This window comes from Gymnoscopelus microlampas, assembly GCF_963454915.1.
Source record: "Gymnoscopelus microlampas genome assembly, chromosome: 2".
Taxonomy (NCBI): Eukaryota; Metazoa; Chordata; class Actinopteri; order Myctophiformes; family Myctophidae; genus Gymnoscopelus; species Gymnoscopelus microlampas.
The window spans coordinates 38591940-38613469 of record NC_139939.1 but is presented as its reverse complement, the minus strand read 5'-3'; the positions used below and the strand labels follow the sequence as shown (position 1 = coordinate 38613469).

Genomic DNA, 21530 nt, shown 5'->3' with positions numbered 1-21530 from the left:
TGTGAACTATTATGGTCAGAAATGAAAATGAAACTGAAACTTTTCATTCTTTCCTCGAAAACGAAACTTATCGGCTAACATCTTATCGGACATTTATTTTGAATTATGCCCATCGGGAACCTGGAGGGGGGCTCCCCCATGATTTTTTGGGGGGTCCCGGGGTCCCCATATATGACAATTTAAGGACTTTTAAGACCTTTTTGATATCTAAAAAAAAAAAAAAGAGAGAAAAGAGAAAAAATACCATTACTGCAAGAGTAATCAACAAACTATTGCCAACTATAGCAACTGGTCCAACATTGGCCAAATAATATTAGATAGAGGCTAAGATTGTGAAAATAGCCGCTCTAAGCTCGAGTACAGATCTGCTATCTACAGCTTGTAGACTTGCTACTATTTTCACAACATTTGTCTGTGGAACCGAGTCAAACCAAATGGCCTGCCTCAACTTCTGCAATGCCAAGTCCTTGTCGGGGTGGGGGGCAATGTAGATGTAAGCAATGTAGAAACGAAACGATTATACAAAAACTAGGAATCATGTTGTATGTACACGGCACCAGTGGTTCCGGTCATTGGTTCCGGCCACCTGATGACGTAATTTTATTTCCGCTCCAACCGGATCAGAAACCCTAAAATGCTATGATCCCAGCCCAGGCTAGTCACGCGTAGTGTCCTCCTCCAGACGAGGTTACGTGAGGTTAGTGTACATGTGATTCGATGTGATTGGCTCGTGTTCCTTTGACCATTTATATTCGACCAATCCGGTGCCCGATACCAATGCGCTGCAGGAGGCGTAAACCATTCTGTCATTGTGATTGGCGCGGCCAACATCAGAGCTGAGCAGAGTTGTCATGTCCGCTTATTATAAGCAATTTAGGCTTGATTGTCTGTGTAGTTGCTTGAAAATATTGGTAGTTGCTGGTTGCGTTTTTTTGGGCTTGTTTCTAAAGTGTACTTGCTTATTTAGGCTTACTTCCAAAGATTTTAATTATTATTTAAACCAGTGGTTCTCAAATATTTTCATGAAAATGTTTAGTGCCCAGGGGAGCATTTGTGTTGTTAGAATGTTTCAAAACAATAATCCAAATATTGATATTCCACATTTTATTTAGAGTTTTTGAAAATAGCAGATCTAAAAGTGCTCATGTCATGTGGCCTCAAAGTGGGGTCTGGGGACCCCAAGGGGTCCTTGGGGGGAGTACCAGGGGGTCCCCAGAAAAATATATAATAATAATTTATATTATGAGCTTGTAGATCTGCTATTTTAGAAAAATCCCTGGCACAAAATATTTTGAGATGGGGGGGTCCGTAGCCAAATACATATCATTTTGGGGGTCCTACACATGAAAAAGTTTGAGAACCACTGGCCTAGTTGCTTCTTTGGGGCTTGTTTTCACAGACCTGGTTGCTTATTTCTCTCACAACATCTGGCAACAATGCTCTTGTTTGATAACATTGCTGGTGTAAAACAGTGTTGATACAAGGGCGGGTTTCATTCAGATTTCACACGTTCCAGTACCTCTCAAAAACACCAGCGCAAACAACGTGCAGCATTATAGCTGTTTAAAAACATCCGAGGTAAGATTCCAATAACCGACAAAAAAACCGGGGGAACAAATGGATAAAATAACCGACATCCGTCCTTCTCGAGTCCTTTCACACATTCTTCACATTGCTAAAGCTAATTAGCTAACGTTAGTACGTCGGCCTAACGGTATAGATATGTAATGTGACGTTGTATAAGATGAAACTGCAACGGGCGTGTTTGTTGTTGTGTTTTGTACTTGCATGGGAATATAGACATGTATTTAATGCATGTAAAAACAAAGCAGTAGTTCTATACATTGTTGTTTCCGTATTCCATGATATACTGGAGCTAATGTCTGCTAGCTAAACATCAGGCTGCAGCAGGGCGAAGGTGGTGTTGCGTCATTCAGAGCTGTAAAGATGACTTATTTAGAAATGAATTACATAACGTTAGCTACAGTAGACAGTGGTGTAAAGTAATCAAGTACATTTACTCACGTACTGTACCAGTACAATTTTGAGGTATTTTTTTTACTTTACTGTAGTTTTTCCAATTTCCAGTACTTACATGTCAAAGGCTAATATTATACTTTTACTCCACCACAATTATTTGAAAACTTCAGTGACTAGTTACTTTGTAGATTTTGATTGTTATTACAAAACATACATTACCCACTTCAGGCCATTTGAAATAGCCGATCTACAAGCTCACAATGCGAATTGTGAGCTTTAGATTTTTATACATACTTTTGAAAACTTGTGAAATGGGACATTCTGCATAATGAGTACTTTTACTTCACTTTCAAAAAAACTTTGGGTCATTTTATTGTCTACTCAGGGTTTTGAGAGCCCCCCAGACCGTTTTTAAGTTGCTCTATTCAGTATTTAGATATTTGTTATTCATTTTGTCAGACACGCCCCCTTCCTATACAAACCCATTATAACTTCAAACTCCATTTTTAACATGTTAGATTCATCAAAAACACCCGTCCTTGCTTCTGGTGACTCACCCTGCCCTCCTAATACACGAGGGGGCCGTGTTTTTTCGATTACTTTTTTCATTTATTTATTTTTTATTGTATTGATTTTTTTTCATTTTCCCCAAAAAATATAAAAAAATGTATACAAAAAATGCATCTTATACGTTCTTTGATTCTTTACTTTAATACTTTAATTTACAATTTGCTATTGTATAGCATACACTCTTTATCACCTAAATACGTAGGCTATATATAGAGTTATGTTATTATAGTCATGTACTATTGGTTTATGTAATTTGACCTTGCTGCTATGTTTGAATGAAATGTACTCAATGTCCTGTCTGCTACATTATGATATCTGCAAGGACCAGAAAGTTATTAGTTAAGTGTTATTTTTCTGTAGCTTGTTTTGATTTTTTTTTAGATATTCTAAAGGAAAACGAAAGCATGGAATTATACAAATTTAGGATAGTTGTTTAGTACAATCCTGGTTTCGCTATCGATACTATTGGAGGGGAAAGTCATTTTTTGGGTGAACTACTCCTTTTAAGCTCTATGCACATAAAGTTGAGTTAATCTTTGTTGGGTTTGGGGTCAGACTTTGACCTGAGAAAAAAGAAAAAAAAAAGTCATTGTCAGTGACACCCATGCGGAAATATTTGCATGGGCCAAGCTTCTATTTACTCTACTCCTTTGTGTTCAGAAAGCAGGTCCATCTTCCTCCTGAGTCTTCTGTGCTGTCAGGGGAATGTCAACAGCCTGTCTTGTGCGCCTGGCAAAGTGCGGCGGGCTTCACTTGGGTCGTGGCAGCCTCCTCCAGATGGCCCTAGTTGTCCCATTTCAACAGGACACCCACCTCCGTTACTTTGTTGCCCGCCGACATTTCCACAGCCCTTCAGGTTCACGTGCCAGCAACACAAGGTTTGACCCAGACAGCAGTGGCCGTCCGACCACCTGGGACTCATTCGGCATCTGGGACAATCGTATTGATGAGCCCATTTTGCTGCCGTCCAGCATCCGCTACGGCAAGCCCATCCCCAAGGTCAACTTATCCAGGGTGGGTTGTGCCTCACTCATCGGCCAGCGGAGAGAGAATGAAGACCGCTTCCAGATCTCCCAGATGACCGATAACCTTCTCTACTTTGCTGTGTTTGATGGGCATGGAGGACCGGAGGCCGCTGACTTCTGTGACAAGTATATGAAGAAGTATATCAAGTAAGTCAACTTGGAGGAAGGTTTGATGTACCGGTACACAAAAGCACATACGCAGAGGGATTAAAGGTGGCAAGTCTCGACTCTTATTATGTTATGCTTATTGTTATAAAGCATTGTGAGTAATCAAGTTATAACCATAATTATACTGTGTTATAAGCAGATTATAATTATGAGTATGCTTATAATGCATTATAGACATGTGATGCATAGCAAGGCAAGGGTTACAGCAATGGATATATCAAAATACTGGGCAGGAGCGGCCTTAAGGATGTGCATTGTATTGTCAATGGCATTGTGTGTTCTCAAGCATGTTTTCATCTTGCGCCAGCTTTCCAAGTTGGCACGGTGCACATTTGACACCAGTCTGCGTTACATGAGCCTTCTTTCAAAAATAATCAGATGATTCATTTAGATAAGCCCTGATTGAATCTGGTCTACGTCCTGTTTACTCCACATGATATTAGACTTTCTGACATGCACAAATAAGCGAAATTCTATCATTTAGAATGGAATATAATCATCACCAGTTCCCCTTTTCTAGGACTGGACATATTCTGTTGATACAGGCTTTGAGCAGAGGGCTAGAGATAGGCTAGAGAAGATCAGTTAAGCTATGTGAGTAATGTTGATGTGATTTTAAATATGACAATGTTTCACTGTCTATTGTGCTGCTTTCTGTGAGCGACAAATGCGCTCTGAAAAAGCTGCTGGTGGGAATGGTTCTGCAAAATGTGTCCATGCAAAATAATGCACGTGGGGGGGGGGGGACCTGACTGACCATCAGTCGGGGCCCCCCTGGGGGCTGCGCCCGTTTCAATTGAAACGGGTGAAATGATCACATATTGAGTGAGTACTGTAGCTAACGTTATGAACTTGAAAAAATGTTTCAAGTTCATGAAGTGGCACTTTGATGGCAGGAGAATATAAAGTTTGCGAAGGATGGGAATTTCTGTGGGGCCGCCATGACAGTAGCCTGGGGCTTTGCCGACTAATCAGAGCCCACAAGTGTAAGTCAATGAAAACTAAGGGGCTGGCCTGCGAGCTAAGCTTGCTTGGGAATCGTTTGGAATTCCATGGCAATCCAGCCAGTAGTTTTCAATATATATTTTTTTAGGACCAAAGTTTTGGACTGATGGACCATCATTGCCATCTTTAGAGAACAGTTAACCTCAGCACTACAGCATTACTCGGGAATAATTCTTTATCTTGACTAATACATTTAGCTACTGTGTTTTTATGTTTTTTGGCAGTAACAAATGTTGGATGATAACAAAGACTATAATTTTGACACTCTGGTTATTTCAGGGACATTGTTGCAGAGGAGGAAAATCTGGAATTGGTTTTGACAAAAGCCTTCCTCGAAGTAGACAAAGCCTTCATGAGGCACCTCCACTTCTCTCCAACTGGTAGGTTCTTCATCAGGGCATGTTGGTTACTGGAGATGCTCAAATTCTTTTTTTTCAAAACTTACTTACCTACTTGGTTTTTGAAGTATTTCTTTTTCCTGTCATATATGTAACCATTAAAAGTCTCGGGGGCAGTTATTGTTTTTTAACTGAAGATAGCTTAAAGTTATACTGTGTAACTTTTTCAATTAAAAGTTATTTTTGATACACAGGCACTGGAAATGTACTGGAAATACATTTTTAATGTATGTATTTTAAACTTAATGCATACAATTTCTGACAACACTGTTGCTTTCCAAAATATCCTCAGAGTTAGGACCCTGCAGCATTCGTTTTGGAGAAGTACTTCTGTTTTGTTTCTAACTGAATTCTGGAACTCGCTGTTTTGGCAGACCATTGACAGACCAGAGGTGTCACCATAAAGACATGTTACGCAGTATGACTTTAATCATTGATGCGGTCTCTAAAAAACCTTAATTAGGATTCGTTTAATCTTAAATACAATCATCAGTAGTTCATTGCCTCCACCTTTGAAGCTAAAATGTATTCTTTATATTTAACTGCATTGTTTAGTGTTTTAAGACGAGCATTTATTTGGCGGCTAGACGTTATTCAAAGTCGCCTCATGCGCACTGTTCAGATTCTTCAAAAGTAGAAAAGCAAAAAACAATTAAGCTACCAATGTTTGTCCTTGTCATATAAAGACTGTTATGCTAAGTTTGACTTACAGCCAGCCATCTTATCTGATTTCCATAATCTACTGACATAGAAGTTAGCATATCTTTATGTGGCTTTACATTGGCCACGCTGTGTGAAATGTCCCAATATGCCTGTGTGTGTGTGTGTGCATGTTATCTACGGCAGCTGCAGACCCAGCTAAGAGCTAGAGGCCCTGGCGCCTTTTGTGGATGGCGAGGGGCTAGATAATGAAGGAGAGTCCAGCGGGTCCTATCCTGGACTACTGGAAGGTTCCTTAACTTTCTCTCTCCTCCTTCCTCTTCTTTCTCTCTCTCTCTCAAAGTGTTTGCAAAGCTGCTTGTCGAGACAAATGTTTCATCTCAGTGTGAACCTGCAAAGACTTTGTCATCCAAAGTAATAATCAAAATGGTAGTGTCTCCTGCTCATTGAACATTATTTTCAGTGAAGTGCACTCTGTTCCTTTTTCAATATTTGTGCTATATCTGTGACAGATATAGTAATTTTACATTTCATTTTACACCAGGGTCTGTGATAACATACATTAATATGCGCAGCCTGCCAACATATTAAAGCCCTTCAGAGAGAAATCCTCACATTTTATATGGGAATATCAAAAGCATTAAAGCTCTTTAAGGATGGGTACTGAGAACCAGTGCCAATTTCACTCTGGTTCTAAGTCAAGGGCAAACGGTGCTTTTTGTTTTTAATAAACATAGGTTTTACTGGGGTGGTCTACTATGCTCTAGCATACTAACTGATGAGGTACATTTCATTATTGGCAAGAGGAGCGTTGTAAATGATTAGTTGATGGTCTAGATCCCATAGCCTGGAGGGACCATCGTTTTGGGGATGATAACTTCTTAATTAGCTTGCACAACTGCTCTGTTTGTTGGTGTAATAGAAATAACTCAAAAACATAACTAATTTGAATTACTTAAAACTGAATGCATCAAAGTGTTAATTTTAGGCACTGGTATGAAATTGAGTATTTATCATCTTATGTTGAATTGAGAGCAGGTTTATTTCACAAGAAAAAATTATCAAAGAATAAGACCAGCAAAAATTAAGCTATTTTGTAAAGCAAATGTTTTAGGCCCTGACTACACGCATATGGATATTATCACATACGTGGAACACCGCTCCCACAACACACGCAAATGCAGAAACACAGGAGCACATTCCCGATTAGCAGCAGATCAGGAATCCGCTGATGATAAATCCTAACGATACCAATCCCTACAGCTGAGCTCATAGACCCACTTTGTCATAATTATTGAGTTAAAACAGTATCAGCGATGTTAAGTAGATGCATGCAATGCAGTGCACTTGTTTCAGACTTCAATCGTTCTGATGTTTTCTGCCAGACACTGTCCCACTCCATTACACTCTGCTACAAGATTTACTCTGTCTCTCAACTCAGTGCCATAAACAGTTTCACCTGCATGTGACTCTGTCTCCTCTATTGTATGTTAGCAAATTTGTAGCTGATCCCCCTTTGTATGACTTCTCACACATGCGTGAGTGTGCGTTGGTGAGAATGGATGTATGTGTGTATAGCGAAACCCCTGTATTTGTTAGTGTGAACGTGCTTAGACAATTTTGTGAGCTTTGTCTATTTGTGTGTGCCTCTTGAGTAAACCTCATCCACTTCACCACTGATGTTCTCTTAAATTCCTGTATAGGGCCTGGGATGAACCCTGGGACCACGGCCACCGTGGCTCTGCTGAGGGATGGCATTGAACTGGTGGTCGCCAGTGTTGGCGATAGCCGCGCCATGATGTGCCGCAAGGGCAAGGCCCTTAAGCTCACTGTCGACCACACCCCTGAGAGGAAGGACGAGAAAGAGAGGTGCGCACATGAGAATAGCTAAGATTACAGTAGAGCTGTGGATCCCAACTCTGGCTGTCAGAAACCCGAGTACAGCTGGTATACCACTACCACTTCTAACTAGCTAGAATTACAAGCATGCCAAGTGAATGCAATTAACATCCTGGTAGGATGAAAATCCAATGTCAATGTCAATTAAAGTAATAGGCCAAGTTCTGTTTAAGGGATAGTTTTCAACCAAGTCTTGTATACAGCTTCAAAATTGATTTAATAAATGTTGGGATCAGCTCAGTCTGCAAAATCAGTGCTGGGGTCAGCATGCTTCATTTTAAGAAAATATTCAGTGTCACAACGTCAGGTAGCCTACATATGCAAGCACCAGCTATCGAACTCCAACCCTTACGTATACCGTATGTCAATCTCATCCTCACAGTTTACATCTTCTCTCATCCTTGTTCTTCTCTTTACTGTATGTTCTGCCTCCTCCCCCCACCCCTTCTGTTTTTCTGCCTCACTCCTTCCTCTACATTGAATCCTGGTGTACTTCCCTCTCACTACCTAGGATAAAGAAGAGTGGAGGTTTTGTGACATGGAACAGTCTGGGTCAGCCCAATGTAAACGGAAGGTTGGCCATGACACGCAGCATTGGAGACTTTGACCTCAAGAACACCGGTGTCATCGCTGAGCCCGAGACCAGGAGGGTAATGGTAGGTGTCTGAAACCTGGCACCTGTCGCATCTCATACAGAGATGTGACAGGGTCAGTTTAGCAGGAATTACACTTTATGAAACCAAAAATGACAACACATTTCTATATCATTTTGTGTATTCTTTTCTTTATTTATCTAAAATCTTTTGCCAGACATAGGGGCTTTTTCACTGTGAATTACTGCTGGTTTCAGAGATAGTACCTAGTGTTGAAAATATGTCTGTGCCTTCATAATTTGTTTAAATCAGAAGAAATATATTAAGCATTGTGTTAACATGATCTGTTCCCTCCATCATATTAGTTGATTAGAATAAATGGAGCTTAAGACTAATATATATTAAAACTATGGAAACTGTCATACCTTCACTCCCTTCAGTTGCACCATGTTCATGACTCCTTCGTGGCGCTGACCACCGATGGCATTAACTTCATCATGAACAGCCAGGAGATCTGTGATGTCATCAACCAGTGCCATGACCCCAAAGAGGCCGCCCAGAGGATCTCTGACCAGGTATCAAGTTTGCTTTAGATTTGTTTAGGTTTGTTATAAAACACAGATGAGGCCAGCACTCCTTTTCCATGTTTTTAACAATCAGTCTTCTCTGTCTCAGGCCCTGCACTACGGCTCGGAGGACAACAGCACAATTATTGTGGTCCCATTCGGTGCCTGGGGAAAACAGAAGAGCGCTGATACTAGTTTCTCTTTCAGTCGAAGCTTTGTGTCCAGTGGCCGTTACGCTTAGTTAGGGAGGATGGGAATGGGGGGAGTTTTATGGTGGACCCCATTAATGTGCAATATAGTCTTTTGAACAATGGTGCCCCTTTTGGATACAGTTGTGAAGAGTGCAGTGAGCCCAAGTGAAAATAATACCGTAGGGTTACCAGTGTGTCATTTTAGAGTAGCATGGTATTTATTGGACTCGGTGAGACGAGAGGCTGTGGGCCGATTGTGCACTTAAAATGGAACACGTCCTGAATCATACGGTATCTGTAGGATTGCAATGACTTCATTGCTGCTAAACAGCTAAGAATCTTCAAGGCAGAATGTTATTCATGGTTACATTGTAAGCCATCACTGAACAAATATTTTACCAACCCTACATTAGTTGTTAATATTTGAAGATGAAGCATGCGTGTTTAAATGCATCTTCATTTGAGTTGTCCTGGTTTTTAAGTTTGCAGACTTTTAGCTCGGAACAGTTCTCAGTGTCAATGTTTGAACTACTAACCTAAAGTACAATGGCAGAGAGGGAAAATAAAGTTCAATGACATGCAAATATTTATAATTGACAGTAGTGTGCATCCTCCCAATTGGTAAAATATCAAATACATTTTAACACAAGACCTCTTGAAAACAATTCCGGTACGGGTATATTGGTCAATGGTGAGAAACACGATGAGGGAAATATCCAATTGATTCTAAAGAATTGTGAATCTCTTTTTTTCCCTTTACCATTCGTAGATTGCACAGAATTACAGAATGCATATATGTTCCACTTTGGAGCAAGCTTTGGCCCGAATTCTTGAGTAGTTCTGCAAATTTGTGCAACGCCCTCTGCCTTTTGCAATGTATATGTAATGACATTTTGTCAATTTTGTGTTGATAACATTATTGTAATTCCCCACAAAGTGCATTGATGCACAAGCTTGAATGTTGAGGTGGGAGAGGAATTGAAAATCAGTCTGGAAAGTTGTAGGGAGTTAGTTCTCCATGTGAATGCTAGAAAATGCTACATGGCATTCCAATGGGTCAATCTGACAGTTTTGTTCTTCCTTGCAGTATGCAATCAGAACATAATTGAAACTTGCTGATCGTGAATAGGTTTCACTAGTGTACTAAAAAAGTTATTTGGGTACAGAAATCCCCTATTTTGTGAGTTTTGTATATAATTAAGGTATATTTATGTATATTTCATAATTTCAAGCTAACCATTAGTGTATTACATTTTATGTACTGTTCTACATACAAGCTTAGGAGAATCTCACTTGCATACCAAAATACTTACCAAATGTGTGTTCTCACTGCTAGTACTTATAAGCACTTGTTTTGCGTACAGCTGGTGGTGTGATTTGCTCTAAAGCACTGAAACATGCTCTCATGGTGCAGGGAATGTGATGTATGAACCAATAATCAATTACAGTACATGTTCCTGTCACTACTCGTAGAGCAGCACACTTAATTGAACGCTAAACAAACGTATTGCTTAGCCAAGAGCCATATCTTGACACAAGAATGTTTGTATTAAACCCTCTTTTAAACTCCTGCTTAACTCCAAAATACAAAGTCATGTGAAAGTGGAGCTGTTATTCTTGTCCTATCTTTTTGACCTAAACCCTGTTACCTGAATAGTGATACTATTTATTCTGAAGCTGTGGTAGTGAGAAAGGAAAGGGACTTTAGGTCTGACAGTTGAACAAAAACTTCATTTTACACTGAGGTGTATATTTATCAATGCAAGGAGGCATTCAACAGCCAAATGTTCTCCATTTACAGTTGCCGTTCACTAGATACTGTGTTCAGTGTTCTTCCAAGTTGCTGAAATGGCAACACTGTTCATGCTTGTCATGTTATTGACTTTGAACTATAATCGTTCCGTTTGTGAGATACTGATTTTTTTTGCAACCAATTGTGTTCATCTAACATCCTTTATGAATGTTATGTATATACTTTTCCCCCACTAACATATCTCAAAGGCTTTTACGGTTATACAACACTTGTACAGACAGCAGCCTTTATTAATGATAATGACTTTCTCCATACTGTTCCAACAGTTATAAACAGGTTTTGCACTGGCACCCACATTTAACAAATCAAGGCCCAATAGATTAAATAACACAATATTCTATTCTATAATTACCGGTAGTTTTTTTTTCTCCACATCTCGGGACCCACTTCTGACCCTGAACACACAGGGGTAAGAAACACACTGCACTAATTGTTTTTGTCATTTTCTTCCTCACAAGGCTTGTCATGTACTATTTGTATTACTGTATGGCCTGTTCTGTTGTTTTTATTAATATATTGTGTATAGCCTCTGTATAATACCATATCTATACTAGATATGACCTGTTCTTGGTGCATAAGTGTGACTGTTTCAGCCAGACTGTAGTAGTACTGTATTTGCAGCCTTCTCTATTTGTGAATCATGATGTACATAATGCATTTCTCTAAATAAAAAGTAGGTTTTTAAAACTTGTTTCCTTATATAAATAATGGAATGTGTGACACAGAAACACTTAACTGTTTAGTGGTACGGTGTTCGAATTCTGCATGACTATGAGAGGGGGGGGGGCAGGTTGAAGGTGGTGAGGAACATTTTATGTTGACTTTCAAAATCACTGAGGCTCTACACATTATTTTGTCTATTGCTATTTGCACTCTACTTTCTACGCTATTTGTATTATTCAAACACTAGAAAAGTGTGCAGGTCGCAGGTCTCCGCCAGGCCGGCCTGCATACCCCGGGCCTGCAAACTATGGAAGGCTGTCAGCCAATTTGAAGGGAATCTGACAAATCTGACTTGATACGTCTTGGTCACCTGACTCCAGAGATGATACATAGCCTAAAGATTTGTGTGAGTTATGGACAACATTTATAGGAGTAGTAGCAAAAAGTCCCATGATTTAAGGAATCCAGGGAAAAAAGGATTTTGATTGTATGACCTATGTTTCAAGAGTTATAGGCCAAAACATGAAGTGTGTGGTTATAGCACCACCATGAGGGCGATTTGTGGCAGAGGTTCCTTAGCCTACCTCGAGTGTGCATGAAGTATTGCATAACAAGAATCGCAGGAACATTTTAATATTCAAAATTCAAATTTTTCCCAAAGCGTTTTCTGTTGGTTTTCTCTTGGAAACACCATCTGACTTGAGTTCTGTTTAGCACAACTTATATTGTCCAGAAGAGGGCACCATTTAAGTCATGCAACATAGTTGCTTTCACCAAGGAAACAGCTGGTTAAAGCAGTGGTTCTCAACCTGTGCCACATGATTTTGGGGGGGTCCCCTGATGACAGTGAAGTGACAATTTAAGGACTTTTAAGACCTTTTAAGACCTTTTAAGACCTTAAAAAGAAAGAAAAGAAAAAGACCATTACGGCATCGAAAGTAATCAACAAACTATACTATACTAAACCTACTATAAAAACGGGTCAAACATTGGCCAGATAGTCAAATAAGAAAGAGGCAAACATTTTGAATATAGCGATCGACAAGCTCACAAGTTGTGAGCTTGTAGATCTGTAGAACCGAATCAAACAAAATGTAATGCCTCAACTCTTACATTCCAAGTGCTTATCAGGGTGGAGAGGTCCCAAGCAAATATTATTATTTTGGGGGGTCCGCAGTTCAAATATGATTATTTTGTGGGGTCCCCAGTTCGAATACGATTATTTTGGGGGGTCACAGCCTGAAGAGGTTGAGAACCACAAGGACCACTTCATGTAATTGCTTGGTCCTCAGCTCATTATAAGATTTCTGTGAATAGGGCATAGTAGTAGTGGCTATTTTGTGGTGCCACAGATAAAAAAAAACATTCATTTCCCCCATAGAGATTTCAAAAAATATTTATATAAATGATTTTAAGTCAGCTGGAACCAAGCCACCAGGCTCCTTTGATTCTGTGTGGAATAAATATAGTATATAATACAAATATTCAAATATGTTTTCATAATTTATTTAATCAATTTGAATGAATATTTCTCTCAGATGCTATTTCTATTTTCCAGCAAGCCCATTCAGGGATGGATGGGATAGGGCAAACTTACTTTAAACACTTTTGAATTCTATTTTACAGTGGTTCTCAACCAGTGGTCCGGGGACCACCAGTGGTCCTTGAAGGGGTTCCAGGTGGTACCCAGCTAAATCATGGAGAGTTGGAAACCAAATGGACCCTTAATAGATCTTTAACTCTTGAGAGTGTAAAATTAAACTGGTCCATTTGGTTTCATTTTACGCTTTCAATAGTCAAATTATTGTAGACATCTGCATTACTTAATTTACAAGAAGTCTACAAAATTAGAGAATATAGAATAATTGTTTTTTTGATCAACGTTTCCCTGTAATCTCTCCTATGGTACCAACATCAATACAGCATGGAATTGTGGTCAAAATTGTATATCCAACGATTACAAAATAGTTTAAGTCTTGTCTAAAGTCTAAATCTCATCAAAGGGTGGTCCGTGGCTCAAATGCCGAATAAATAATGGACCCTCCTTGATATGAAAAAGGTTGAAACCCACTGTTCTATTAAATATCCTTACAACGTGTTAATTTTACTGAAACACATTTTACCCTAGGGTGGGAGTGAGTCAGTGAAGCATCTGTCACTCCCTGAGGTTACCTAGCCCTGCAGCCAGTGAATGACCCTCCTCACTTTCCTCCTACATCTAACTGTCTTCAACTAGGCTATAAATGCACTGCCTCTCAAGTTCCTTCATACACGCGTGGATCCGGAGTGGAAGATATAACTACACAAACACTTCCACCACATTGGCTGTGGCTTTCTCCAAGATTCGTTGAGTAAGTACTAAGTAGCCTAGCTGACTGAAAGTGAAACGATCTCATTCACGTTGTCATGATAATCCTTGATTCCTTCAATTCGAATCGTATGTTTGTTGACTTGCAACAAGCCTAACGGCAGACTTCACATGCAGTGTTGCAACGTTTACGGGTCGGGGGGGCCTACGTTTACATTGCGAATCTGTTACGCCACGGTCGTTTTAATTTGAATTAATTTGGATTGAGCCATTGTTTTCTATACGTTGTGAATCAAAAATGTAAAATCAAAACTTAATTTACGTTTGATATTATAATTCAATTAGATATCCTCAGGCCTAGTGCGCATTGTTTGTTGGCTAATTGTTAGATTACTGCATTGACTAGAACGTAGTGTGGGCTTGTTAGTATTGTTTGTTTGATTGATTGATTGATTGATTGATTGAATACTTTATTAGACAGAAATGTAAACGGCACAAGGTACAGTAAGACATTTGAGCTAAAAGGATAACACAAAAAAAGTCCTTTGGGACTTGTTTCCATTGTGGTCCTATGTATTCAATTCATCAACATAGCATTGTAGACTAGTTATTAATGATGTTGGGGTTGTTAGTAGCCTATTGGTAGAGTAAACAGTGTTGGTAGTTAGGCTACTATTGTCAAAGTAGCACTTCAAGTTCATAGTTGGTGTTAGTTAGGTAGCCTATTGGTATTGTTAACATAAGTAGTAGTGTTCACAGTTGCCTATAGTGTTAAATATAACATATCATAGTGTTAACAGTGGTTAATGTTAAAGAATTGGTAGTGTTATGATGAGTGTTGGTAGTGTTGTGTATTATTATGATTATTAGGACTGACATTTATCTGCTGATCTGATGATTCACTCTCATCTGCATAAGCAAGCACATGCTGATACACTTGACACCATGGCCATCAACTGCTTCATCAGACTGACCTTGTGCACAATGATTTGAGAATGCATTTGTTGTTTTCCTACTCATTCTGTTCTTTTCCATTTGTCATATCTTCTGGTCATGTCATGTGTCCAGTACTGTGTGTGTGATAAGCTTTAGAACTTGTTGTGTGATACTGCCTGGTGTCATCTTGTTCTCCAAGCTCGCCACTCAACTGAACCATCACTCACCACCATTAGTTAGAGGGAGACTCTTAGGACCACATGGAGGGGCGCTCGGATGGCGCAGTGGTAAAGTGCCTGCTCACCACCACAGAGGTTGTGGGTTTGAATCCACTGCGGTGCATCTGGCTTTGTCGAGCGTCTACTCTATACGAACACAATTGGCCCGTGTTCGTTGGACGGATGTCGGGCAGGGAGGGTGATAATTGTCACTGCACGTAATCCTATGGGCCGGGGCGGCACCTGTCAGCAGGGAGTGTTGAGCGGGAGGAGTAGGACGAAGTCTCTACGTCCTCCCAGTGGGTGCTCCTCACTGGCAGATGAGTCAGTAGGACACAACAGCAGTGACAACAGCACACACACATGTGTGTGGGGAGGAATTAATTGACATAACGACTACATTTGGGAGAAAAAGGGGGCAAAAACAAACAAGTTGTGTTAAGTAGGCTCTTAGAATGTTGGCAGTGTTAAGTATTGTAAAGCTGCACATTAACCGCACACAAAACAGCAAAGCCTCTGACACTTAGATATATATATATATTTAAAAAAAGAAAATTATTCATCGAAAAAGCACTCGATAGGATAATCGCTTAGAAAATAATCGATAGTTGCGGCCCTATCTGTATCCAGGTCCTTGCTTCTTTATTGTGTGTTATCTCGTTTCATTCTGTCAGTTCCTGATCAATTTTCCAACCTGACAGGGTGTTCTCTACAGAGGGTGATGGAGAGAGCCAACCACATACACATCGCCATGGTGGAAGATCTTGGCACCAATGGGACGGCCATGTCAAAGGTCCTGACGGCCGTGGAGCTGGCCAAGCAGCCGCCTGGCTCCACTGTGAGTTTTCACGACATCCAGTACAAAGTGAAGCTGAAGTCCGGCTTCCTCTGCAAAAAGAAGACCACACCCAGGCAAATACTGATGGACCTCAAGTTAGTGGTGAAACTGTTATTGTATTTCGCTTTGTCCCTGTTCCTCTCCTCTCTCCGTCTGTCTGTCTGTCTGTCTGTCTGTCTGTCTGTCTGCCTGTCTGTCTGTCTGTCTGTCTGTCTGTCTGTCTGTCTGTCTGTCTGTTTTCAATCACATCACTATGTCCTGTAGTGCAGGGGTCTTCAACAGGAGGTCCGGGACCCCTAGGGGGTCCTCAGAGTTACTACAGGGGGTCCGCCAAATCTTTGTGTGATAGCATTTTTTATTTTACCTTAACCACTTGAACCCTGGCATCCCTTTTCTGAGGAGAACTTTAGCCAAAAATAGCAGATATACAATCTGCTATTCTACTGCTTATCTTGTAGATCGGCTATTTTTGGCAAAGAGCTATCGGTGTAGAGGGAAAAAAGAGCAGACCACGTAAACAAAAAAGGTTGAAAATGAAACACAATTTTATACAATATAGAGGGGGTCCCTGCTTCATCTCTCTCTCAGCTAGAGGGTCCTTGGGCTGAAGACGTTGAAGACCCCTGCTGTAGTGCCATGTGCTGCTGTACCTTATACATTGTAGAATAGAATGCAGGTGTAAACTCTGCATCAAGATCATCAGTATGAGAAACCACAGGATGAGACCAAAGACTTGAATCTTCCCAACATAATGTCCAACCACGGACTGACTTTTAAATAACTTCTCTCTAACGGTATTACATTTACCTGACATTTCCCATGGAAACATGCATAATTTCACACAAGTTTTCCCGCTCTAGTGTTAATTATATGATATTAAGCATGGTTTCTTGCATATAATCTCTCTGGTGCACTAAAGAGCAGTGTGCCAGGGAATCGAATTAACAATTTGTCACATGTGCCGCTATGGGGTTTTAATTCAGCCTGCTTTTTAATTCTCTTTAAGTTTCATTTCACACAGTCTTTTTGATACTGTTGTGTAACTGTTCTGCTCTGTTGTGGAATCATAAGACACACTTATTTCAATCTTTATCTCTGTGCTTTTTGTGCCACAACATAGACTTAAGTAGCAGCTGAGAAGTTTGTTTTAAAAATGCTACAGTACTGTATGTTGTCATTTTGACATAAAAACGTTTTCTTAATAGCATTGTTCAGTGTCTCTAAAATGCAAATGGATTCTAATCGGGCAGCACACGCTGAACAAAGATCAGCATGTTCAGTGTTTGGTACTCACAATTGGATGCTGTCAGTCAGCTATGATGTCAGTATGAGTATGATATTAGTGCACAGACATAGATACAGTCCAGAGTAATGCACGCACGTCCAAAAACAAACTCGACTGGTGCAGGATAAAAAATACTAAGTTAAAAAACGTATAAAGAATTATCCGTGCACTGCTCTAGATGCTCCCACCGCGCAACTCATTATGTACCTGACAAGACCAAATGAAACGTAAGCTGCCTTTCAATAAAGTTGCACTGTGGAAGCATCCAGAGTTGTGTTTGGATACTTTCTTATGTATATATTTTCAGAGTATAAATATCAGTCATGTCTATATTTGGGAATTATCCAGCTACTTGGTACTGCGACATAAATTGCCTAACAACATGCAGGTATCTCCATATATGGGCATGTGACGTGTCAATTTACGCTGATGTAGGGCATGTCATGTTTGGGCTGATAAACACCGATTTAATATGGGCAATATTTGGGTGTTCATATTTAAAGCTACAATCTGTATTATCCGTTTTATGTCCTGCCACATGAGATAACAAATGTACACTGCTCTGGCAATATGGAATCCCTGCATGGTTAGGGAAGATATTGTGCTTATGAGCTTGAGGCAGTATTACAACGAGTTGGTGTCCTACCCGACACCAGGGTCTAAATTTCTCAAATGGAATAGGGAGACCACCTCCAACCACTGCAGATGTGATAGTTATATTACATATATCTACCATACAGATCGGTTAAGATAAAATGTTATTCATTAAAATGACTTTTGGATAGCAGTTTAAGTGGGTACTGTCAAATAATAATTTACTCCTTTCTCTTATTATCTTTATTCTCCATTCTTAGACACCTAACCTTTTAAGTATGTGTGGTGGGTTGGTGTGAAAATCTGGATTATCACAGTTTTAGAGCATCTGTTGTGAATGCGAACGGGTCAAACGTATTGTAATCTGATTGAACTTGCTTTGATGAATACATAATAAATAAATCATGAATTTCCAAAGAGGCTTAGTGAGGCATGCAGACTGCCGCTTCTACAAGTGACTTTGTGTTTGTTTGTTTGTTTGTATGTATGTGTGTGTGTGTGTGTGTGTGTGTGTGTGTGTGCGTGCGCACGGTATTAACAGCTGCAGCTGATTGCAACACAAAGCCGCAAGTAATTACACTAATTAAACACAAACAGGAGGAGGCACAGTGCACAACAATCCAGCGAAACAAACTGTCGGTCGGTCTAAGGTCGATGCCTTTCCCGTGCTTCCACATCCTGCTGCCATGCAAGCAACTCATCTCTCCCTAAAAGAGCTTACACTTGCGCCACTTAAGACACGCACGCTGGCCGGCACTGTGCACGCTTTACGCACTGTGCACGCTTCACGCATACATGTGCACGCACTCATGCACGCACACACACACGCACGCACGCACGCACGCACGCACGCACACACACATCAAATAGAGCGGACATTCACTTTTTGTACTTTTTAGTTGATTTTCTTGGTCCGGCACAGGTTATATCAAGAACTACCAGGATGTGCACATCTTTCTCATCTTTCCCATCTTCACTGTTCTCATCATTGACTTCAGCTCATGTCATTCTGATGACTTCAGCTCATGTCTCTTGTCATTCTGTCTTTCCTGACTTTCTCCACTGGGCTAGTTTTGCGCAGTTTGTATTTGTATTTAATTAATAATACTTGCATATAAGATGGCTGTCACCTCTGCTGGTTAAAATAGCAAACTACCTATTTTCTTCTTGCAGTGGAATCATGAGACCTGGTCTGAACGCTATTCTTGGACCGACAGGAAGTGGAAAGTCCTCGTGAGTCATACACTCCCCTCCACCTATCACTATACCGTTTGGAGAAAAAAAGAAACAATCTGCATGCCCTGTAGTTGTTGTACACGTAGATATTGATGCTGTTTTCCATTGTTTTGTAATTGAAAGTTTCCTGGATGTTCTGGCTGCGAGGAAGGACCCGGCAGGTCTCTCTGGGGAGGTTCTCATAGATGGAGCTCCACAGCCTACCAACTTCAAGTGTCTCTCAGGCTATGTGGTTCAGGTGTCCATTTGCTGCATCTCCCATCCTGGTTTATTTAAGTTTTCAACAAAGCCAACAATGTAATATTTGTGAAAAGCATGAAGAAAATCCCTAACGCCCTCTTTGTCAGACTGAGAAACACAGAAGCATTAAAATGTTTGTTCTCCCTAAGCTCAATTTATGCTCATCATCATATGATGGTGTCATTTGCCAAAAAGAACAGATCTTCAAGTGTTGTTAGATTGAATAATCTGTTAATAGCTAATTTAAGAATGTTATTGTCATTTATTGTCAGCACCATCATATGACATATCAATTAGGCCTTAGTCATTGACTGCTGATGCTGAACCTCTGGTTACCCCACCCCTCCAGGATGATGTGGTGATGGGTACACTGACGGTGCGGGAGAACCTCCGTTTCTCCGCAGCGCTGCGCCTCCCAAGTTCATTGCCTCAGGGGGAGAAGGAGACTCGTGTGAATCACTTAATCAGAGAGCTGGGACTCACAAAAGTGGCAGACTCCAAGGTAAGCTTCACCAAGTCAAGTATTAGATAGATCTTTTGTTAATGGGTTGTGATTTTATTTTGTATTTAAAATCTAACCATTTGCTCCTACACATACATGGGAAAATACATTATAATAATAAAAATAAAAATAAGTGTACTATGTAAGTATGGGTCATTTGTCACATCTACAGGCTATTAAGATAATATCATATCCCTATCCTGACAGAGTGAATACTAATGAGAAATTGCTTGTCAGAAACAGTTCCACACTAAAACTATAGGACACAGTCACTACATTATATATCCCAGATAATCATTCTGGAGAAAGGGAAGTCAACCTTCCAAAATAATTGATCAAGGGTTGCCCAATGACTACCAGTGGAGCCCCGTAACGAGAATTTGATCTTCTCCAACTCCAAAAAAGACATTGTCTGACGATGACCAAGGCAATGGATTCTTCCAAATCAACAACATTCACTGACGAGTGATTAGAGTAAATTAAATTACATCTGCTTGTTTTACATAAACAATTGTGATTTATTGGACAGTGCAGCAGGGAGATATGGGAAGAAGAAAGGTGACATGTAGCTCACATGATAGCGATAATGTGTACCGATTGACGTGAGGTTTGCATAGTGGCGCATTTAACAGGCTTATGTGAAAAATGTGGGCATGCAAAGTTTCACACCGATCAGTCCAGCGGTGCCACAGATTTGCTGTTAACAAACGGAAGGACAGACATACTAACGGACGGACAGGCTCACCAGAGCGAAAACGTAATCATTTTCCTTCAGCCGTTCTGGCCTGGTGGGGATAATGAATGTTACACAGTGTGACTTTAATTTAACTTGAAATGGAACTCTGCAGGTGGGCACACAGATGATCCGGGGGATCTCAGGTGGAGAGAGGAAGAGGACCAACATTGGCATGGAGCTCATCATTGACCCTTCTGTTCTCTTTCTGGATGAACCCACCACAGGCCTGGACGCCAGCACTGCTAACTCTGTCCTGCTGCTGCTGAAAAGGTAAGGAGGAATGATTGACACAATGCATGTCCTCTTGTCAGTTATTTGGTATAAGAACTAATATGGACAAAGAAATGCTCCTTAGTATTTCCTTTATTGGTATTATTGATAGATACCCTTAGAGACACAAGGGGAAGACACAAACTGCATTCACCCAGCCTGATGGTCTCTCTATACTGGCTGCCTGCACGTTTTAGAATGTATTTAAAGATTTTACAGATGATATTCAAAGCCTTAATAGCCTGGCTCAAATGTACTTGTCTGGCATTTATGCTTCGTTATAGACTGGATGTGCTTTGTGATGAAGACACATTGCACGACACGTTGAACCATAAATTAGGCTTTCGTTTAGTTCCATACTATATACTGTAATAATAGGTTAGACAGAGTATATGAGGGTCCAGAGACAGAGGTGAATTCTGCCATAATTCAGTCCTCGATTTAATGGATTCATTTTATTGTCTTCCTGTTTTTAGGATGGCCAGTCATGGACGTACCATCATCATGTCCATCCACCAACCACGGTATTCCATCTACAGACTTTTTGACACCCTGACCTTGCTGGTTAGTGGCAAAATGGTGTACCATGGGCCTGCACTAAATGCTCTGGACTACTTCAGCAACATTGGTGACTAGACTCCTCAAACTGAATAACACTGCTACCTAACAGTCACAAAAGAAAATGTGTATACTGTATACTAGTATATACTGTATACTGTATCCAGGTCATTACTATTGAATATCTGTATAATTTTAACTGTTCCAGATTATTACTATTGAATATCTGTATCATTGTTGTAACTATGTTCCAGGTTATGCGTGTGAGCCTCACAACA

The 21530-nt window shown here is 40.3% G+C and overlaps 2 protein-coding genes across 4 annotated transcripts in view; both read left to right on the top strand.

The window, feature by feature from the left end:
• The first annotated feature begins 1447 nt into the window (after positions 1–1447).
• Positions 1448–11535, top strand: ppm1kb (protein phosphatase, Mg2+/Mn2+ dependent 1Kb). Of its 3 annotated transcripts, none has more exons than XM_084068387.1 (7): positions 1448–1578; positions 3215–3722; positions 5028–5128; positions 7510–7675; positions 8217–8361; positions 8739–8873; positions 8974–11535. In XM_084068387.1, the coding sequence occupies exons 2-7, from the start codon at positions 3256–3258 to the stop codon at positions 9103–9105; spliced, it is 1146 nt and encodes a 381-aa protein (XP_083924513.1). In that variant the 5' UTR covers positions 1448–1578; positions 3215–3255; the 3' UTR covers positions 9106–11535. The 3 variants fall into 3 exon arrangements, with proteins under 3 accessions (XP_083924513.1, XP_083924512.1, XP_083924514.1); XM_084068386.1 differs by having other exon boundaries at positions 1475–1578; positions 3211–3722; XM_084068388.1 differs by having other exon boundaries at positions 1560–1578; positions 3218–3722.
• Positions 11536–15693: 4158 nt separating this feature from the next.
• LOC311061277 (broad substrate specificity ATP-binding cassette transporter ABCG2-like) overlaps positions 15694–21530 on the top strand; it is a gene marked incomplete at its 3' end in the record, with an annotated part of 15701 nt that continues 9864 nt past the window's right edge. Inside the window, exons 1-7 of the mRNA XM_084079832.1 lie at positions 15694–15926; positions 18884–18943; positions 19070–19184; positions 19536–19688; positions 20537–20694; positions 21171–21322; positions 21507–21530. The exon at positions 21507–21530 is cut by the window's right edge and continues 8 nt beyond it. Coding sequence (XP_083935958.1) covers positions 15715–15926; positions 18884–18943; positions 19070–19184; positions 19536–19688; positions 20537–20694; positions 21171–21322; positions 21507–21530 — 874 coding nt within the window. The 5' untranslated portion in view covers positions 15694–15714. The remainder of the gene's footprint in view (positions 15927–18883; positions 18944–19069; positions 19185–19535; positions 19689–20536; positions 20695–21170; positions 21323–21506) is intronic.